The sequence below is a fragment of the Vidua macroura genome, chromosome 15 (assembly GCF_024509145.1).
Source record: "Vidua macroura isolate BioBank_ID:100142 chromosome 15, ASM2450914v1, whole genome shotgun sequence".
In the NCBI taxonomy this organism is placed as follows: Eukaryota; Metazoa; Chordata; class Aves; order Passeriformes; family Viduidae; genus Vidua; species Vidua macroura.
The window spans coordinates 8,095,458-8,114,975 of record NC_071585.1 but is presented as its reverse complement, the minus strand read 5'-3'; the positions used below and the strand labels follow the sequence as shown (position 1 = coordinate 8,114,975).

The window sequence follows — 19,518 nt, the reverse complement described above, 5'->3', positions numbered from 1 at the left end:
CAGTCAAGAAAGTTTCTGAATATTTACCCCTAAATGCTAGGCTAGAAAAAAACAAATGCTAGTGCTTGTATCTGTATGTTGTAGGAATTCAGGTGACACTCCCCCCAATAGAGAGGGCAGTATGTTCTTCCAGGATATGATCCTGAAAAAAAACATTAAAAACACCAGAAAAAAAGCTTACAACTTGATTAGAATAGCACTGAATATATCCTTCAGAGCAAAACATGTCCTTACAAGACCAGTTTTAACTGTTATAGATCCTGTCACAGACCCCAAGGTACCTCCAGATAACCATCATGATAGGAAGAAAGGGCATTTAACTTCTTCAAGTACTTCACAGGAACATTCTGGTAAAAGCAGATGTGACTACCAGCAAGGACTCAGGACATCTGAGGAGCTGTCTTGTTTTCTGTCACACTGAAGGACTCCATTTCTCCTGTCAGTAATCACAGCTTTTAAACCTCCAGGTAACACTAAGATGAGGTCACAGCTCATCCCTCCACCCTACAGAAGCTGCTGAGATACCCACAGCTGATGTGATGAGTTATAAAACACATCCAGTCTGAAGGAGATGCATTTTCTCTGTGACACAAAAGCAACACATTAAAGTGATATGTGTCTATTAGCAGCATAAATATCAAATATAAAGAGCAGCCATCACAAATAAATGGTTATTATTAGAGACCAAAATTTTTTTCCTCTCATCAGAGCACAGCCAGAGACGCACACAGTACACACAGGAACATAGCACCAGCTATGTCAAGGTATATTGTTCTGGGAAAATTGGACAATTCATTCTGTTTTACTGAAGGAGAGTCAAATTTATCCTCAATGTAGAGCAGTGGCCCAGCGCCTTGTAGCCAGGGATGAGGAAACAGAGCCACAGTGCTCACAGTGCCATGGCTGACACCAAGTCCTGGTGTTACAGCATCTTCCTTAAATCATCTCAGCTGTTCAGATTACAAAACTACTCACAAAAATACCAGCCCTGAAGCATAAAAAGCTGCCAAAGTAACAGCCTTAAAAGAAGGAAAAACGCTCTCTTCTGTCTTAATATCCAAGGTCTCATTCTCCACAGTGCCAGCAGATCACAAACAAAATGATAAAAATAAAAGAACTATTAGACACCCATGGTCCCTTTTCAGAAATCTCGAGACTTTTGTGGTTCATGTTTTTCCTACCCAGCTACTTTCTCTATACAGGAAGACAGCAAAAAGAAAAAAGCACTGCGTATTCAACACATAACAGTGTGTTAACAGCCACAGTGAGGAACATTAAATAAAAATATTTGATGCTTTTAAAGGTTTGCAGCAACTACATTCAAACACAGATCAGTGCAACAGAGGACAACAGTGAAAGCTGCCAGTTATGTGCAAAGCAGGGCATAAATCAGATTACCAGCCTTAATTTCAGGATTTCATTAACTGTTTTGAACTAACACATCTAGCACTTAAACACACATCTAGAACCCTATTTTCTATACATTTCAACAAGGATTACCAACAAGTTTCCCTGCACAACACATTTAATACATGGAACTTTCACAACCACCAATCATACATACCGGTTTAATATTTTGTTAATATAACATACAATATACAGGCAACTAATGAAAAATACATTTTTTTAAATAAAAAAATTATAGCCATGTCAAACTGTGCCATCTCTTGAATTCCATATTCTGGCCAAACCTTATACACTCACTGATTTTTACAGGAATTCTGACCAGGTCACACTACTGCAGCAGGGAATCAATGACAGCTCCTGGCTTGGCCGAACGTTTTCTGTTTGGAGAGCAGAAAGGAAAGGGAAAAACAACACCACACACACATCATTATGCTGTCTAGGAAAGACAGGGACCAGCCACATTTCAAGTCACAACCACATGAAATGACTTCTCCATAAGCAAAACCAACCAAACAAAAAGCACAAGCAAGCATATGCTGAAATCTCTCCCAACAGCCCCCTCCTCTCCACTGGTACCAGTGGTTGCACTGGCAATGTGCCAGATTGTGGTAAACTGGACTACCAAATGCAGCAAAATAAAGCAAGGAGCTGGAAGAGGAGAATGCAGCAAAAGAACATCAGAAAATCCCCAGACAAGTCTTTCTGTACAAGATCTAGTGCAGTAAAGAGATCTCAGCTTGGTTCTGTTACACCTGGCAACACTGAACTATACCATGCAAAAATGTTGTCCTTTGCCTTCTCATTAAGCAAATGTTTGAAGACTTGTGGTAAGTTTGCACATACAAACTTCAGCCTTCCCTTGGGTAAATCCCTCATTGCATATAAATACCCCAGAGTTCTTCACCTTCTACCCGTCTTGGGCCTGGATCTTCCTTTTGAAGTCCTTGGCCTCTCCAGCTTCATCAGAGATTGCCTCAAGCTTTCTTCAGTGTAAGCTAAGTAAACATGGGAAAGGTCCACTTCAAAGGGCTAGAAAAACACCAGAAAACCTCATAAGACAAAGTCATCAGAATAATTTTGTACACTCATCAATGGTGCTTTCGTGATACTACAAAGACTCATTTCTTCAAAAGAAAAGAAAATTGAGATTGGACAGTTTGGCTGTAAATACAGAGTGGCAGTCTCAGGCAGGACTTGGGCCTGTACAGTTCAGTATATTAATTCAACAATCACTCACATCTTTCTCTTTTTTATCCAGGACAGGCGTCTGTTTCCTCATATTGTTTCCTGTATATGCAACACATTTCTGTAAGCAGAAAAAAAGGTTTGTCAGTAAAGTCTACTGTGCATAGTAAAACTGACTACAGCTTCACCAGTTTCTTCCTGGACTCAATTAAACCCCTCAGAAGATCATACTAACATTAGCTTGTACACAAGGCAGGCAACCACTCTTACCAGCTGCCACTCTCCTATGTCTTCATTCCAGTGAACGTAGTTCTCAATCATTTCCTGCAAAGAAGCCAGGACAGCAAGTGTTAGACCTGCACAATCTATCCTCCAGGTGCACTTTCCAGAACATACATCCTAAGGCCTGGACAAGCTGCTTAAGAACAGTCTTGACCCCTTACAGGTTGTTCCTATCAGGACAGATACATCCTGTGCAACCCCCCCCCCCCCCCCATTTATACTCTGAAGTCTACAGAAGAGAAAAACACCACTCCCAAATTGTATGAACTGGAGAGCCCCCTAAAGCATGGGGTTTCCATTATGCCAACACCATCAAGACAGCAGTAAGCAAACACTGTAATATGGAAAAAATGAAACCTATAAAAAGAATTTCCCTTTTCCCATTAAATAGTGTGCATTATAGTTAAGCTCATTATGAATTTTCTGTATACTGGAGTCACAAAGAATGTCAAAGATTTAAAAATCCAGTCTTTGTGTTAATATCAGACATTAGCAAGCACAACTTAAAGCCAGTGGAAAAAAAAAAAAGATTTTGAACAGACCCACTGCATGGGCACACTGTGAATACACCAGTTAACTACATGGTCAATGTGGTTCTCTTATTTTTATAAGTCTTTAGGAAAATATGCTGCAAGAGAACTGAAATTGGGACAGCACAACCCCTGCCTCAGGCTCAGGTGCTTTGCTTTCACCTGGTAGTCCTGAGGAATGAAGTTGTCTATGATGAGAATCTGAAGACGAAGCTCCCTGCTCAGCTGCCGAATGTTTTCCAGCAACCCTTCAATCTCTCTCTGATGCTCTTGCTGTAGATCTGCCATCTGAAAACAAAACAGGCATTTGAGAGGCATCAGACTTATCTTAAAACATGGTAACAGCTTAAAGAGAACTGTCTTTTGTCTGTATGAGGTTTTTGGAAAACAAAAGCAAACTCTGGTTCCTAGTACCAAAATATCTCTGAATAATAAATCCTCTAAAACATTTCAGCTCAGAGATGGCTGAAAACAACATTAAGTTCTCAGTTTCATAAACCCAAAACTGGCCTTCTGTCAATCCAAGTTGCTTCAGCTAAGACTAGATGAAGAGCATGAGACAAGTTGTATCACTGGCAAGGTTTTAAGGAGAATCTCTGATCCCAAAAACCAAATGCATTTTTTATGAAACAGGAACTCCAGCTACCAGCCAGAGGACACACTGATCCAGTGACTGAGGATGAGGTAACAAGGGCATCAGTCATAAAAGGACGGGCAGCTCAGAGCAGAGAAGCCTTTGGGTTGCAGCAAAGCAGGACATGGAGCTGCCAACAAGCAACTTGCATTTTATTTCAGAAATAACCAGTGGTTTTCTTTGAAGTTCTTGTTATCTTAGGGTCTCACACATAACCCCTTCTCAGCCTGGCCTGGGGAAAAGATCTACGACTGTTCTAAATGCTGTTCTAAAGCTCCAACTCCAGACTTAGTATTTTCAAATTACATGAGCCAAATGGACAGCACAGAAAGACATTTCTAAACCTACAGCACATTTTCCAGCATTACAAAGCTAAAGGCTTACCCTTCCCAGCTCTAGTGCCTCCCAGGATCACTGGCTGAGGACTTTAGATACTAACCTCTGACTTTGCAGCCATAAGCATGGTCCAAACTTTCTTCAGTTTTTTGGTTTTCCCCTGTGCTTCCTCCTGGAGGTTGGTGTACTTCTCCTCGATGTCCAAGCGTTCTTGCTGTGGACAACATTTAGCACAGACACACACACACACATTAACAATCACAGAAACTCTCTGCAACAGCATGAACAAGAGGAAAAACTACTTGAACAAACAAAGCATTTGCCAAGAGCATAGAGCCCTGACTGAGCCAGGCTGGCTCAGACCTGCAGGGGTTGCACAGCCAATAAGTGGCCTGTGGAGGGGCAACTCCTGCAATGCTTCCAGAGCAGAGCCACACCTGGGTAACATATCCTGGTGTGCCCTCCACTGCTGTTTGAAGACAGCCACAGCAGATAACCCCACCTCCTTCTCCTCGAGCTCCTTGCGAAGCTGCTCTGCTCTCTTCCTTCGTTCCTCCAGTTCCATGTTTGATTCTTCTAAAAGCTTCTCTTGCTCCTCTGCTTTTGCCAGCAAGTCCACTCCTCCCACGATCACCTTTTTCTCTAATGCAGACAATTTCTCCAACAGGGACTGGTGCTCTTGCCTAGACAGACAGGTAGGTGTGAGACTTCCTGTCCTACCATGCTCAGCAGGCATCAGGTCCAGCTTGGTTTTACAGCCCCAACAGCACTCACAGGGCTGGAAAAACTTGCCCTGCTGCTGAGGCTTTAAGTGGGGGTGAGGCAGTGCAAATGAAAGCAGCAAATTCCCCAAGCTCCAGCTCCCACCACTTTCTCTCAAACAGGGAAGTGCCTCCCACTGCAAGTCACCTCTGTGAGGGGCTGCAAGCACCCAGTGACATCACCAGACTACTCAAGGCACCCTCTGCCCAAAAGGGTCCTGCCAGCACAGCAATGCCCAGAGGCAGCTGTTGAAATAGAGGGGAGTGAACAGAGATCAAGGCAGCTGCTGAAGTGCAAACCAGGAATGCTGGCTGCTGCCGGAGCAGTCTATTTGCATAGGGTAGTGTGACCTTAGCAGCTTCCTGGCTTCAGAATAGAGACTCCTACACCCAAAATTACATTCTTGTGACTGTGCTGCAGGAAACCTGGCCTGTTACAGAACAGTATTGCTGCTCCTCACAGGTCCTGGGAGATTAATTTATGTTTCTAGGCTGCTTTGCACAACTAAGTAAAGTTAAGAAAATAAGCAGAAAAAGGATAAAAGTTTGTCTTTCCCATATACTCTACACTCTCAAAGCAGAATAAGCTCCTCTTTCACCTTGACAACAGCAAGGGCTGATGTTCACTTTTCTATGAAGTTTGACAGGCACCTTACCATGCATCTTCAGGTATTTGTATGATTAAGGAAGGAACAACCCACACGACCACACAAGCTGCTCAGAGCATGGTACTCACTGAGCTTTGAGCAAGTCTTTTTCTCTCTTCTCCAGTTCAGCTCTGGCTTTATTTCTTTCTTCTTCTTCCATATCAAGCTTAGTTTCAAGAGCTTTTCTCTCCTCTTCAATCTTTGCTTGCATCTCTACCATCTTATCAGGGGAAACTTTCTTTTTGCCTTTGAAAGATATGGGGAAAAACAAATCAGTTCACTGAAAAGTAAAACAACCTCTGTATCACAGCATTTTTTCCAAGTTCAGATTCAATACTTGCATTTAACAAAAATTTCATTAGGTATCAGCTTCAAAATGGGCAAAACTTCAAATCCCATTTTAACATTGGCCAGTTGTCACCAGCTTCTACTGAGCAGCAATGCTGTGTAACTATCACTGGAACCTAACACCCCCAAAATATAAAACAAAAAACACCTGGAGAAGGAACACTGCCTGAAGGAAAACCCAATCTGGAAACCCTGATGTTCTAACAATGCAGATTAGGCCACAGGAAGGAAAACACAAGACTGCCTGGACCTACAGCTACAAGAGCTCAGCTACCAAGAGTTACATACTCAAATTTCAGATTAGCATCTCCACCATTCCACTTATTCACTGCCCTCCTCACAGGCTTACCTGTTCCAAAGTAGGCATGTAGATATTTTTAAGACTGCACTACTATGGAAATAGAGAAATTCAGAAGAGTCCTTTGAAAACCAGGCAACTAAAGAAACTTCTTGATGATATTTGGTCTATGTAACAGTGACTACCCACAGATTTGAAAGTACCAAGGTTGGCTCTGGCTTAACCAGCTGTGTCTTTACAACAGAACTACCACAGCAGCACACCAGGTCCATGTCTCGTAGGGCTACAAAGGGAGTGGCCACAGCAACTCACTGAACCTACTGACCTCAAGAGTTGGTCCCAAACACCCCGAATTTGAAACAAAGTGTGAGGCTGCTGCTCCTGAAAGCCACTCTGCAAGTCTTGAGCCAACTTTCATTGCAATCCCAGGAGTGCCCAAGGCAGGTGAACATAGAGACCCTAGGGGGTTATGTGGAATAAGAATGCATTTCCTCAAATCCAGAACTCCTAAATATCCATTTACTCACAAGCAAATCCATAGTTTTCTTGTTTTGCTTTTCCAGACAGGAAAAAACCCCACCCTGTAGAATCCAGCTGTACTTGAAACTAACAGGAGCCACTGACTGCCACCTGACTGTCTTCACAGTGACATAATGCACACGGTCAGAACATACTCAAGGAAGCTGTTCAGTAAAAGGCTTCTCCTCCTCCAGTCTTCAAGATATTCAGCTTCATTTATATACATGTATTTCGTTTATAATCATATATACATTATACACATACACACTCCAGCAAAGTGTAATGCATATGTAAACATGCATGCACATATTTTCATATTTGCATATATATTTCTTCATGTGCACAAGAGCTTTAATTACTTTTGTTGCAAGGCAAGGATTTCACCACTACAGCAAACATCTTCATTGCCATCTGCTACACTTCAGAAGCAGATAATGAGCACTTCTTTCTGGGCTTGTGGTGCAAAAATCTCTCACTAATTAGTCTTTGAGTAAGAAGCTTTCTGGAAGTGCTATACAGAGCTCATCATATGAGCTAAGCTAGATAAAGGCTTCTTACTGTTAGGACATAGCCCTGTATATTCTCAGTTTAGGAGAAAAAGGTAAAGTGAAGCAAGTTGTAAGATCCTTTTACAAGCTTTGCACATGTAAGGAGGTGAAAATCAATTACACCAACCTGCTTGATCTTGCATTAAGAGGAAGTAGAAAGCAAATCGCAGAGAGGCAGCAAACACATAAAAAGAGGAGGAGAGAAAATGTTATTGCTTTGATCATTTTGGACAAAGATCATCAGCATCAGAACAAACAACAAATTTTATATTCATGTTTCTAGGGTAGAAAATATGAGATAATCATAACTAAAAAGCCCTCTATTAGAGCAAACACTAATGCATCATGTTACTCTAAAGCAGAGAATGTGTCTGTACTTCAGAGTGCTTTGCAAATCCAGGATAATCTTCAACTCAATCTTGCATTCTTCTGCCCATTCAATGCAATGCTGGATCTAAACACAACATTAGGAGCCAGCTGCAAGGATCATGACCTAAGAAACAATTAAAGGGGGTGGATTTCTCCTTCAATTAACAAACTTAATGCTCCCCACACTCAAGAGAGCCAATTCTGCTGTAATACCTGTAAAATATTAGCATCCAGAATCATATTCTAAGTTTTAACCAAGATTTCCAAGCCAAATCTTTGCAATATACATGACAATTGCACACAGGGAGTCTCAACACAAGATTTCTCCATTTAATTACACAGGGGATTAGTAAGTTAATTTGCAGTAACTGGTGCTTCCATAGAGGTATAGAGCCACTTTTGGTTATTCAGGCAAGTGCAACAAAAAAAGGCAGAATAGGAAAGGGATAATGAAAGACACCACATGCAGAAGGGTCATACTAGAGGACAGTTAATATCCCAAACCATAAAAAGCTACACTTATCCCAATTGCCAAAAGCCCAGCACAACTTCTCCTACAGAAGTCTCCAAACTGCAGAAGATGGACGCATCCACCTGCTGACACATCAGCAGTTTGCTATTAACTGTCCTCATCCAAATAAAACAGGTTCCAAGCAAGCTTTAAAGGAGCAGGACTGAAGCAATTGGAATTCCCAGGCTACAGTCATACGACCCACCAAAGGTCTCCCCTGGGTTGTGTTCCCTCTAACCCTGCTACTACCCTTCTCTGAGCTGAGGCTTTCCACTAACATCACTAGTGCAAAAGTGAGTGAACTACCCAGCAATACTTTCCAGGGTCTCTCCACACAGTGGAGTGCTTCTGTCCATAAAACACCACCAGGTGAAGTCCCCACAAGCCGAGTGTCAAGGTATGATTTGTTTCCTCAATCCTCACTGATTGTAGCGTTTTTACAGGCACAGTGACCTCTCTGCCCAGGAGCAGCCCAGACTTTCCTTACTTCTAGACCAAAATCTGGATCTCCTGTTCCTCTGAACTAAGTCCACAGAGATCAAGAACTTAGTATTATGGAGTGCTTAAACCCCAACCACCAAGGATATTTTTTAAAGTATCTGCAAAAATAAAGCCGATCAACCAAGCATTGCCACATTTTCTTTGCTAGTATAAGCCTCGTGCTGTTTGACTGTTCTCCAATACTTATTTTGAGAAGGCAGAGTCCAATATAATATAGAATATATATCTAGCAGTCCTTTTTATGAATTCATATTGTAGCAATTCCCATTAATAATTTAGCTCAGTTTTTCCCCTGTATTTTAAAAGGCACATTTAACACAAGCTGCAAACTGGATTTTTTTGACCTATTATTTCTCAATTACCTTTAAATCTAGCTCAAGCAGCCTACTACATTGTTTCCTATTCTCTCACATATCTGGCTAACAATGTGCACATTGAGTAACTGTTTCAAACATGGAAGCAGCAAAGGAAAGGCATGCTTAGCAGAGTTACAGCTTGAGGTTTATCTTTCCAACAGACAAAGCAGGGAAGAGTGCAACATTGCAAAATGGAGTGTGCAGATTATGGAAAGGCCAAAGCTTAAAGGACTTAAGAGCTCCCACTCACTAGTGAAGGACTTATCCAGAGGTTTCTCTATGACAGAGCATGTGGAGTCTGAACTACTGCTGCTGCTACTGCCTGGAAAACAGAAATGCGTCCCACAGAAAAACCCAGAGAGGAAGAAACATGCAGATGGGAAGTTAGTTCTAAAGGAAAAACCCAGAAGAGACAGCAACCTAGCTCAAAAAAGCACAAGTTCCCATTAGGAAGCACTTGCTAGGATCCCTCCCAGACTCAGCTTGCAAAGCCACCATTTCCCAGCACAAAACTGCATGCTCAAAAAGACATTTCAGTTAAAACCCATCTTTAATCAAACTACAGCTTAAAACAACATGCCAAGGCAGCTTCCATTTCAAGCAACAACAGCAGAGAACACCATAGTGGAGAAGGCTGTGGATGTCTGCCATAGCAGAGGATTCAGTGACCATGAATCCTTTCCAGTCTTACACACATGGCAATGTGCAGTTCTCACTCTGGAAGGCAGAATCAGCTTACACAGGGACAGTCAGTGTGTACTCCTGTGAAGCAGCTCCCTTAGGGAACTTAGAGTAACTTGTCTGGGAGTTGAATAAGTCAGTTATTCACCCTCTACTCCTTCCAAGCAGCATTTTGAAGGTGGTCTCCTCTTGGGAGGAGATTTGGGCAGGACATTTGGAGACAGTGGTCAAACTTTCCACTTCTAGAAATAATCAAAAGTTGAAAAATGAACTTGTTACAACTATCACCAAAGGCATGGCAAAAGTAATTTATGACTACCTGGACAGACACCAAAGTGAAAAGAGTACACCTAAGAGCAGGAATGCTTTAACAGGACTTTTTTTTCAACAGATGTGGGTGTTTCAGGACAGGAAGGCAGTTTGAATGTCAAAATAAGTTTAGTAGAGAAGCTGAAAGTTGGGACGTAGCACTGGGCTTGATTTCTCTACTATCCACAAGGAATTACCAGCAGGGTTTCAGGAGAAGAGCAAGCTCCCAAGAAGCCACAGCATCCCATGGTACACAGTGACCTGCAGCTCCAGGTTCAGCAACATCCCCTGGAGTTTATATTATACACAGCAGTTTAACACTGATGTGGGATGAAGGAAACTTCACCATGTGATTTTTTTCAGACTGCTCCCAAAAAAAGCATGTGCAGCTCCCATTAAGCTTTTCAGTTAGCACAAAGACACCCAAAGGTCAAGTTTTCCCTCTATCAACATAAAATAGGACACCAGAAGAGTCAGTTACTGAAGATCTGTAAGACAGATGAATCCTTTGCCTAAACCACAGCCAAAATTCCCCTCCAATCATACCCATGGCTATAAAAACCACACCTGCCTACAAATGATCTTTGGTGTTTTCTTCCTCCCACCCCTGTAAGCAGGGGAAGTTCCACACCACCACAAGCCATACGCAGCCACCTTGCGGCACCCAGGGAGCCACCACAAAGGATGATGCCACGACAAGCACAGCTACCCAAGTGGAAGCAGGTACTACACAGGTTTGGAGCTGTCCCTCTGCAGAGACAGCACCAAAGGGCTTCGTTTCTAGGAGAGGCATGATAATTGCAGCGGCATAGGGCATCTCTACAACTCCTCTTGTCCCTGCCTGGCTCTGGCTACACTTCCTACACCAGCTGGTGGGTAAGAGGAGAGAGGTGGCAATGACAGGAATCTCTACTGCCTTACCCCGCCGTTTCTTCCGCTTCTCCTCTCCAATCTCCCCATCTTCATCCTCCTCTTCAGAATCGCTGGTTTCAGAACCAGAGATCTCTTCTCCTAGAAGAAAAGAGTGAGCTTTTATCAAAAGTTTTCCTTCATCTCCTATCAGCTTGTTACTCTGACAGCAGCATTTATCCAAACACAGCAGTACCTGACATCAGCTTATGAGTACTTGCAGAAATCCTTAACTGTTGCACAAGCAGACAGCTTGCCATGGCTCAGGAAACTTAAGGACAATCAAGATAAGCAACTGAATGATGTGATGTCAGTGTGTATGTATTAAACTCAAGAGGCTACTTTCCATGGAAAATAGAGCATCTTTGCACAGCTGAAGCTATGAAGTTTTCCTGGCAGGATTCTACCACACCTTGTCTTCTACCTTACACTTCCATCTCAGAGGAAAGAAAAAGAAAGAAGCATTACTGACTATTTCCTGCTTCTTCTGAATGGAGCAGGCAACAAATAGCAAGTCATGCTAGAGTTACTGCTATGGCTGTTCTGTGAGTATCTCCGGAGAGAGAGATGTTGTGACACCTGGTCACTGTTTAGAAAGCATCCCTCTAGCAGGGTCACTCCATATTGGTGGACTAATAAGAGACATGAGGCTATGGCTTAAAGAGGCTTCTTGTTGCTCTACAGTGTTTAGAAACCCAGCTCCAGCTCCACAAATTTGGTTCAACTTTCCTCCTGATAAGCACATCCCTCCTTCCTAGTCAGAGAAGTGTGATCTGTTGTTACAGCTCAGTTTAATTCCCTATACCATGTCAGTTGTGCTTGCTAGGGAAACCCAGGAAAACCTGGGCACACTGATCCCAGCCTGGGGGCCACCACTCACCCTAGTGCCAAGTGCCACCTAGTGGGAAAGATGGACCCCCACGAGCAGCCTTAGACACCTCTCCTGGCATTCAGCAGGGCAAACAAAACCGGAACACCGACCTGCACCAGCAGCCAACCTCATGTAATACATATTCAAGTAGCAAAGAATGTTCCCATTCAAACAGAACACAAGCATCGTGCAGAGAGGAACACAAGGGGGAAGGAGAGTCTCACCTTCTTCCAGTTTTTTCTTAAGCTCTTCAATTTCTTTTTGGAACTGGCGGAGCATAGCATCCTTGGGATCCTCATTAATCCTGGCCTTGTTCTTTATGTTCTTGGCTCTGTTTGCATACCTGAGGGTGCTGATGGTCTCATCGTAGTTGTAGTCTGCTGGTCCGATGTTTGCACACTGCAACACATGGAGACCAAGTTACTGGAGGACAGTGTCAGAGCCCAGCACAAGGCACTGCAGGAACCCAGCCCCAGCTCTGACAGTCTCACACTGCTACTCTTTCCCAAGCTTTCCTGCTGCTTCTACACTGAAGCCACTTCTGACTACCCAAGCACAGGTTCTGTTTGATCTTATGCATGTGTGTACACGTGTGCTGTGTTTAGAACCTCATCTATACAGAGGCAAAGAGAAAAGATAGAGATGTACACAGAAGGTTCGCTAAGCTGCAAACAGCTTAGGATTAGTGAGGTAAATGCCAGGCTGTTCAAGTCACTATGCTATCACTGCAAAAATGCAGCCTAATAACTGGGACTGGAAAAGGCATCTCTTAGCTTACCATCATGGTTTTGGAGTTGCCCCCCAGGGAGTCCTGCAGCAGCCGTGTGAGTTTGGAGTTACGGTAGGGCACGTGGGTGCTCTTGCCATCCACCAGTGCAGAGATAACATTGCCCAGTGTGGAGAGAGAGAGGTTGATTTTTGTGGCTTCCTTCAGTCTCTGCCCTGTGGCTCCAGTTTTTGTCTGTCTTTCAGAGCCCTACAAAGGGAACATGAAGCAGGAGTTAAAACACATCCTCTAATACATCTCCCTCCAAAGGGAATCAGCTACACGTGAAACCTTGCTAGCAGCCATGTCACTAACCACTTCATCCATTATTAGAGAACCTGGCTAAGTATCTCAGACATTGTTAACGAGACAAGGCAAACAAGTCTTTAACAGAAGCTTTCAGTGCCAGCAAATTCTTGATTGCTTAAAGCAATGCCGCTGGGAAAATAGAGATTTTCCTCCCCATGAACAAAAACGTTATGGGCAGTCAGTCAGCAGGTAAAAGGCACCCCAGCTGGAGCTGCCAATTGCCATCTACAGCCTTCCTATCAGCAGAACAAGAGCAAACAGCAACACTGCAATTATTTTAAGGAGTTTCATAGAGCATCCTATACACACATCACATAAATAAGTTATAATGCATTTAAATAAGTTGAATGCCTTTAGTCTCACTTTTTTAGCATCTTCCCCAAGGAAAGGTACCTCAGTGTAAATCTTGGGCTAAAGCCATGTTTTACCAGCCCAATTACATTGGTTCAAAGTGTGACACTGAGGGAAGGAACCTGCAAGTGATGAACAATATGGTCACAACGCTCTGGAAAAACCTCAACAACCCAAACCAAATTCTTGCCAAAGACCTGGCTGGTCCTACTCACAGCAAGATCAACGAGGTGCAGCTTGCCCATGCGCACGTGCATGTTGCCATCTACGCCCTTCTCGCTGCACTCAATGGTGATAGTGAAGATGGCGTGTGAGCGAGAGCTGTGCTCGTTCATGTTTGTGGCACCAACAGAACCTTTTAATAGAGAAAAAAACAGTGATGTCTTCAGAGTTAATCACATCTTCCTCTAACTCTTCCTGCTCTCATTCCCACCTCTTTACCCAACCCTGCATTCCAGAAGATAGCAGAGGTATGCTCAGACTCAGCAGCAAAATCTATTCTTGGACACTGAAACTGCAGTACACTTCCAACCCGGACTAGGTCCTGCAGCCTGCTATAGCTCTAAGCCAACCACAGACTGCCAAGACCAGCAACTGTCCTCTTCTGTTTAAAGATCAATAGCTTAAGGTGCTCACACTAGATCCCTGAAACAGTTGTATTTTGGGAAATAAGAACACAGCAATCCATGCCAAGGGCAACAGGAGCCAGAACTTTAAGTCATTCAGTAATCTGAGCTTAACTAGGAAGTCTTCCAGAACACAAACTACCTCCCACTCACAGCATAGGGCTGATGTTCATCCTGATCAGAACTGAAGCGGAAAAAGGGCCAAGAGACACACAAGCAGTTCTGACAACACTGACTGCCCTCACTGCATCCTCCCTTTGCTGATCCCCACTGGCACTGGCCAATGTGAGAAGCACAGCCCTCTTTACCTTCTTTACCTTTTGGCCCTGCACAAAAGAGGCTTGTGAGGAGATACCCTTTTTGTTCTGTTCAGCCAAACACTCTTCCCAGCAACAGGACTAGGACCTCCTGCTGCAGTCTGGCAACCAGACCTTTACTCTGTCTGAGCTATAAACCTGCCCACAGCAAGGCTACGTACGGTTCTTGTGGCCCAGAGTCATGATTCTGTCCATATCATCTGCATTGTTTACAACATAAGCTGAAAGGTCTTTGATATAAACTCCCACATCAGGTCTCTCTTTCACCTAAGAGAGAAACAGTTCAGACTGAGCATCCCTAGAGATCCCCGACAGCAATTCTAGTGATACTGTAACAGTATAGTGGTTTACTCCTCCATCTTCTCACTTGCACATAAAACACTCCACTTACAATCAGAGCAGATAAGGAATAAAGACCCATGCATGACAATATGCTACAGTTTTCCTCTGTGGGAAAGACATGATTTTAAATCCCAGTCTCCAACTCTCAGGACTGCTGAGGGGCCTTTGGGGTAGAACTGCAGGTACAAAACTGCCTCACGTGGAACAGCCAATTTGTGCAGCTGACCAAGTGGAAGAGATTCAAAGAAGCCAGCAGTGGCATCCCGCTATTGCATCGCAAAGGAAAGAGGACTGCTGAGGAGCCCAACCTCCCACTTCCCTGCAAGTGCTTCTCTAAACTTTAAAAGAGAACATTGCTCTGATTCAAAACAAACACCACATTCAGAAGAGGAGGCTCACCTCTAACCTCTGTGTCTGGTCCTTTCCCAGCAGGTCCCGCACTTCCTCATTGTAAATTTCCAGGTAAGAGACACGAACTAAAAACCTGCAGATGAACAGCTGGGTAGTTCAATTAGCAAAACATTTGCTGAAGTCCCACAAACAGAGTCACAGAATGCAAAGAAAATAGTGAAATACCAACACAGTCCTGCTGCCCCTCAAGAACTGCCTAAGTGGGAGCCTTTCATCTTGGGAGAGATACCATTTCTGTTATCATTGTCAAGGTCAGGCTCCTGCTACACAGGGACTCACATTAAAAAAAAAACAAAACCACAAACCAAAACCAGAAGCAGTCAAGGGAAGGCATTTACCTTGTATCCCCCTCTGCCTTGGCAATGTGACCAAATATATGGGCAAAAGAATTGGGAATGATGCCTCTGAGCTCAGGAACTGCTCGGACCCCTTCCATGGTGAAGGTTTTGCCTGTTCCAGTCTGCCCATATGCAAAAATAGTACCTGAAGAATAAGATAAAAGAACAAACTCTAAGAAGTTGAGTCTTCTCTAAACTCTAACTGCAGTTTTACTTCATCCCTTCTTAGCCTGATAGCACCGAACACCCCTATTTTTATGGAGTTAAAATTTTCCACCCACTCCAGTAGCTACTGGAGTACAAGGCTGGAGCAACAGAAATGCTGGGCAAACACAGCAAACAGGACCTATCTGCTGCTTAATCCAGCCTGCAGGATGTTTAATAAAAAGTCAGCTTGTTTTACAAGTGCAGAGTGACTAAAGCATGGAATGCTAGTACACTTCAGTTCCACTGGGTACTGAAATTGTACAGTGAGGAGCCACTGAGAATTCTGATAATGACATAAGTGCATATCTTTTGCAAAGAGATGATAAAAGGATAAAAACATGCAGCTAACTGACCTCAGTGGAGCTTCCTTCATCACCCATCTACCACTGTTAATGACAGTAGTGGGTACAACCACAGAGCACTCAGAACAGCAAGTACCTTCAGGCTATTTTAAGTTAGAGGCCATAACAGAAATGATCTGAGGCTACAGCCCTCAGAAGGTGAAACACCCTTAAACAAGATCAGTAGGAATTTTAACAAGGCAAAGAACAGGAGACAGTACAGGATCCTTCCCTTACAACAAGGGACTTACCATTGTATCCCTCTAGAACAGAATCTATAATAGGTCTTGCTGTTAAATTATAGACATCCAGCTGTTTACTCTCTGGTCCAAACACTGTGTCAAACGTGAATGTCTTCGGCGGCTCATTGGACGAGTCTGTTTTATGGACAGTTATAGTTCCCCTCATCTCATCCACATTCACTGCCATTTTGTAGCCTGTAGCTTTCTCCCGGTCATTGAGAGGCCGGCAGCGCACAACCACCTTGACATTGTCACAGCTTTCCGGCTTGTCCGGCTTCTCAGGCTTGTTAATCTGTAATTATTTTAAACAAGTACACAAGCTGTAGCACTAGTGTTAAGATAGAATCACAGAAAGGTTTGGGGTGCAAGAAACCCAGTTCCACCCCCTGCCATGGGCAGAAATACCTTCCACTGGAGCTGGTTGCTCCAGCCTGGCCTCAAACACTTCCAGGGACGAGACAGCCACAGCTGCTCTGGACAACCTATGCCATGGCCTCACCACCCTCACAGGGAAGAATTTCTTCCTAAGAGCCAATCTAGCCCTGCCATATCCCACTATAAAACTATTCTATGTTTAAGCACAAATACTGTTGAATCAGCTTGGGGAGCTAGATCTCCAGAGGATCATGAACTTGGGGACTTAAAACCAGGACTAGTTTATAATTAAAGCTGAGAGAATAACACACTTATTCAGACAATAGGGTTTTCTTTGGTTGGCCAATATGGAAACTGAATGAGTAAACCTTGAGCATTTCACATTCAATGTCAGTCAAGATTTTTTTCAAGAAACAATTTCACCTTGCAATCTGCAACAAGCTTGGTGGAATTCTGTGCAGCTGTGGCATTCTTCTTCAGTAACACTGACTATACACTCTCAAACCTCACAGGGCACACAACCAGATACCAGGAAGTGCTGGCTGAAGGGAATTCATTCTAATTACAACCCTCAGTATACATGCTTAAGTTTAATTCTTTAGAATACCTGAATGTTGCTTTATAAAACCTCACATTCATTTTCTTTCATGTAGTTACCAAAACAAATTTTGAATCACGGCTGATGCATCTAGTTAAGAGACACTCCCGTGGGCTAGAGGTGCTGCAGCTGAGCGTTTAACTGCTCCCAGAGCAGCTATACTAGATGTCAAGCCGAAACAAACCCTTTCCAAGCGCCTCTCCCTCCAGCTGCCACCTGCCCCGATTCCTTTCAGGCCTCAGCAGCGGCTTTTGCCGTCCTGCCGAACGCAGAGAGCAGCTCAGCCCCACTCGGGCGGGGGAGGGACGGCACACGAGGCGCCGGCCAAAATCAGGAGCGGGATTCGGGGGTCTCCACCCGGGCTATGGGACGAGACCCTTCGAGGCGGCCGGACCTCCACTCCCCGCTGCCCAGGCGCCGCCGCCTCTGCGGGGCCTCGCGCCGCCCGCATCCCCTCATCAGCCCCCGCCCCGCCCGGCCTGACAGGCACCGCCCGCCCTGCGGCTCCTGCGCGCACATGGGAACGGAGGCGACGGGCTCTGCGAGCCCCGGGCGCGGCGGGCAGAGGTGCGCAGTGCCCGGACGGCCCCGGGGGCCACACCCCGCGTCCCCCCCCGCGTCTCACCGGCATGGCGATAGCGATGGCGGCCGCGGCAGCCCGGGCCAGGCGCTGGCACGGCGGAACAATAACAGCACCGCGCCTGCGCCCGGCCCGCCCCGCGGCCAACCCCCGCGCGCTGCGGCGGCCGCGCAACCAACGGCGGGCGGGGGGAGGCGGGGCCCAAGGGAACCCAACCAATGGCGGCGGCGGAGCGGCGGCGGGGGCGGGGCGCCGCGTCGCCATGGGAACGGCGGGAGGGCGGGGCGAGCTGGACGCGGCCAGGGGACAGCGCGGGGCGGCCCGCGGGCTCTGAGGGGCTGACGGGCTCCAAGCGGGGCGGGCCGCGGGCTCTGAGGGGCTGACGGGCCCCAAGCGGGGCGGGCCCGCGGGCTCTGAGGGGCTGACGGACTCCAAGCGGGGCGGGCCCGCGGGCTCTGAGGGGCTGACGGGCCCCAAGCGGGGCCCCAAGCGGGCCCGCGGGCTCTGAGGGGCTGACGGGCTCCAAGCGGGGCCCCAAGCGGGCCCGGGGGCTCTGAGGGGCTGACGGGCTCCAAGCGGGGCCCCAAGCGGGCCCGCGGGCTCTGAGGGGCTGACGGGCTCCAAGCGGGGCCCCAAGCGGGCCCGGGGGCTCTGAGGGGCTGACGGGGCTCTGAGGGATCTCCAGCGGGTTTGACAGGGCTCCAGAGGCTCTGACAAGACTCCACTGCTCTGGAAGGGCTCCAGGGGGTCTGAAGGGGCTCTGGGTCTCCAACAGGGCTGCAAGCTGCTACCTGTTCCCCACACATGGAAGAAAATCCATCTCCTTCTTTTCCTGTCTGTAATGTTTTGAATTGCTGATGAAATAGAGTTACTGCAGAGTAACCTAATAAAAACAAACAATACAGTCCAAGTGGCACATAAATCAGTTAGTCCCGCACTAATGAGGCACATTTCCAAGTTGTTATTTAGTGTAAAGTTTCACAGCATGCTGCTGTGCTGGGATCCTCCACAGCCTCACCTGCTCCTCTCCTACTCGCAGTATTTCAACATCACACTGTCCATGTGTCACTTACAGAAGTTAGATTAAATTATTCCAACCATCTGACTTTGTCCTTTCATAATCTATGTCCTTAAGAGCCAAAGACAATTTTACTCAACAGGAGAGGTCCATTAATAGTTTCCCCAGTACCTGATGCCCTGAATCACACTTGTCTCGCTTCCCCCCAGCTATTTCTGCACACCCAAATCCTGTTGGCAGGTCGCAGAGCATTGTTCCAGTCCCACTCCCCTCATTGCCTTTGCTGTGGACCACTGGGGCCTGGGATCCCCAGGAATTCCAAGCACCAGGCACAGACACAAACTGAGGGCTGTACCTCGGTTGTGCTGTATTTTTGCCGGAGGGATGTAAGCAGGAGCAGGAATGTGGACAGAGCTGATCTGTACCTGGCAGATCTCCCCCACCAAACTGACCGGTGTATCACAGGGCCGGGCACACACGGGTAATGACAGGACAGCGCCCTTCCCTCGGCCCCAGGTGTGCGCAGTCAGCTGAGTCAGGAAGCTTGAAGACCAGCAATTCAGCAAAGTCTCTTTGCTCTTTACACACTGCCGCGGTGTTACTCAGAGCTGTGCTGCACGCACAGATTCATGCGCTAATAATTTAGCACCAGGAAATGTATAGCCCAAGGGGCTGGTGAGAGAACAGAGTCATGT

At 45.7% G+C, this 19,518-nt stretch overlaps 1 protein-coding gene across 2 annotated transcripts; it reads right to left on the bottom strand.

The window, feature by feature from the left end:
• KIF3A (kinesin family member 3A) lies at window positions 1-17,964 on the bottom strand. Of its 2 annotated transcripts, XM_053991158.1 has the most exons (19): window positions 17,851-17,964; window positions 16,262-16,544; window positions 15,463-15,607; window positions 15,113-15,197; window positions 14,533-14,638; window positions 13,644-13,783; window positions 12,781-12,978; window positions 12,227-12,401; window positions 11,144-11,233; window positions 9,483-9,554; window positions 7,623-7,631; window positions 5,872-6,028; window positions 4,877-5,057; window positions 4,478-4,588; window positions 3,567-3,692; window positions 2,863-2,916; window positions 2,645-2,713; window positions 2,312-2,436; window positions 1-1,784 (listed from the first exon to the last, which is right to left on the bottom strand). In XM_053991158.1, exons 1-19 carry the CDS (start codon window positions 17,854-17,856, stop codon window positions 1,736-1,738), a joined length of 2,181 nt encoding a protein of 726 aa, XP_053847133.1. In that variant the 5' UTR covers window positions 17,857-17,964; the 3' UTR covers window positions 1-1,735. The 2 variants fall into 2 exon arrangements, with proteins under 2 accessions (XP_053847133.1, XP_053847132.1); XM_053991157.1 differs by lacking the exons at window positions 7,623-7,631; window positions 9,483-9,554.
• Between the last annotated feature and the right edge of the window lie 1,554 nt (window positions 17,965-19,518).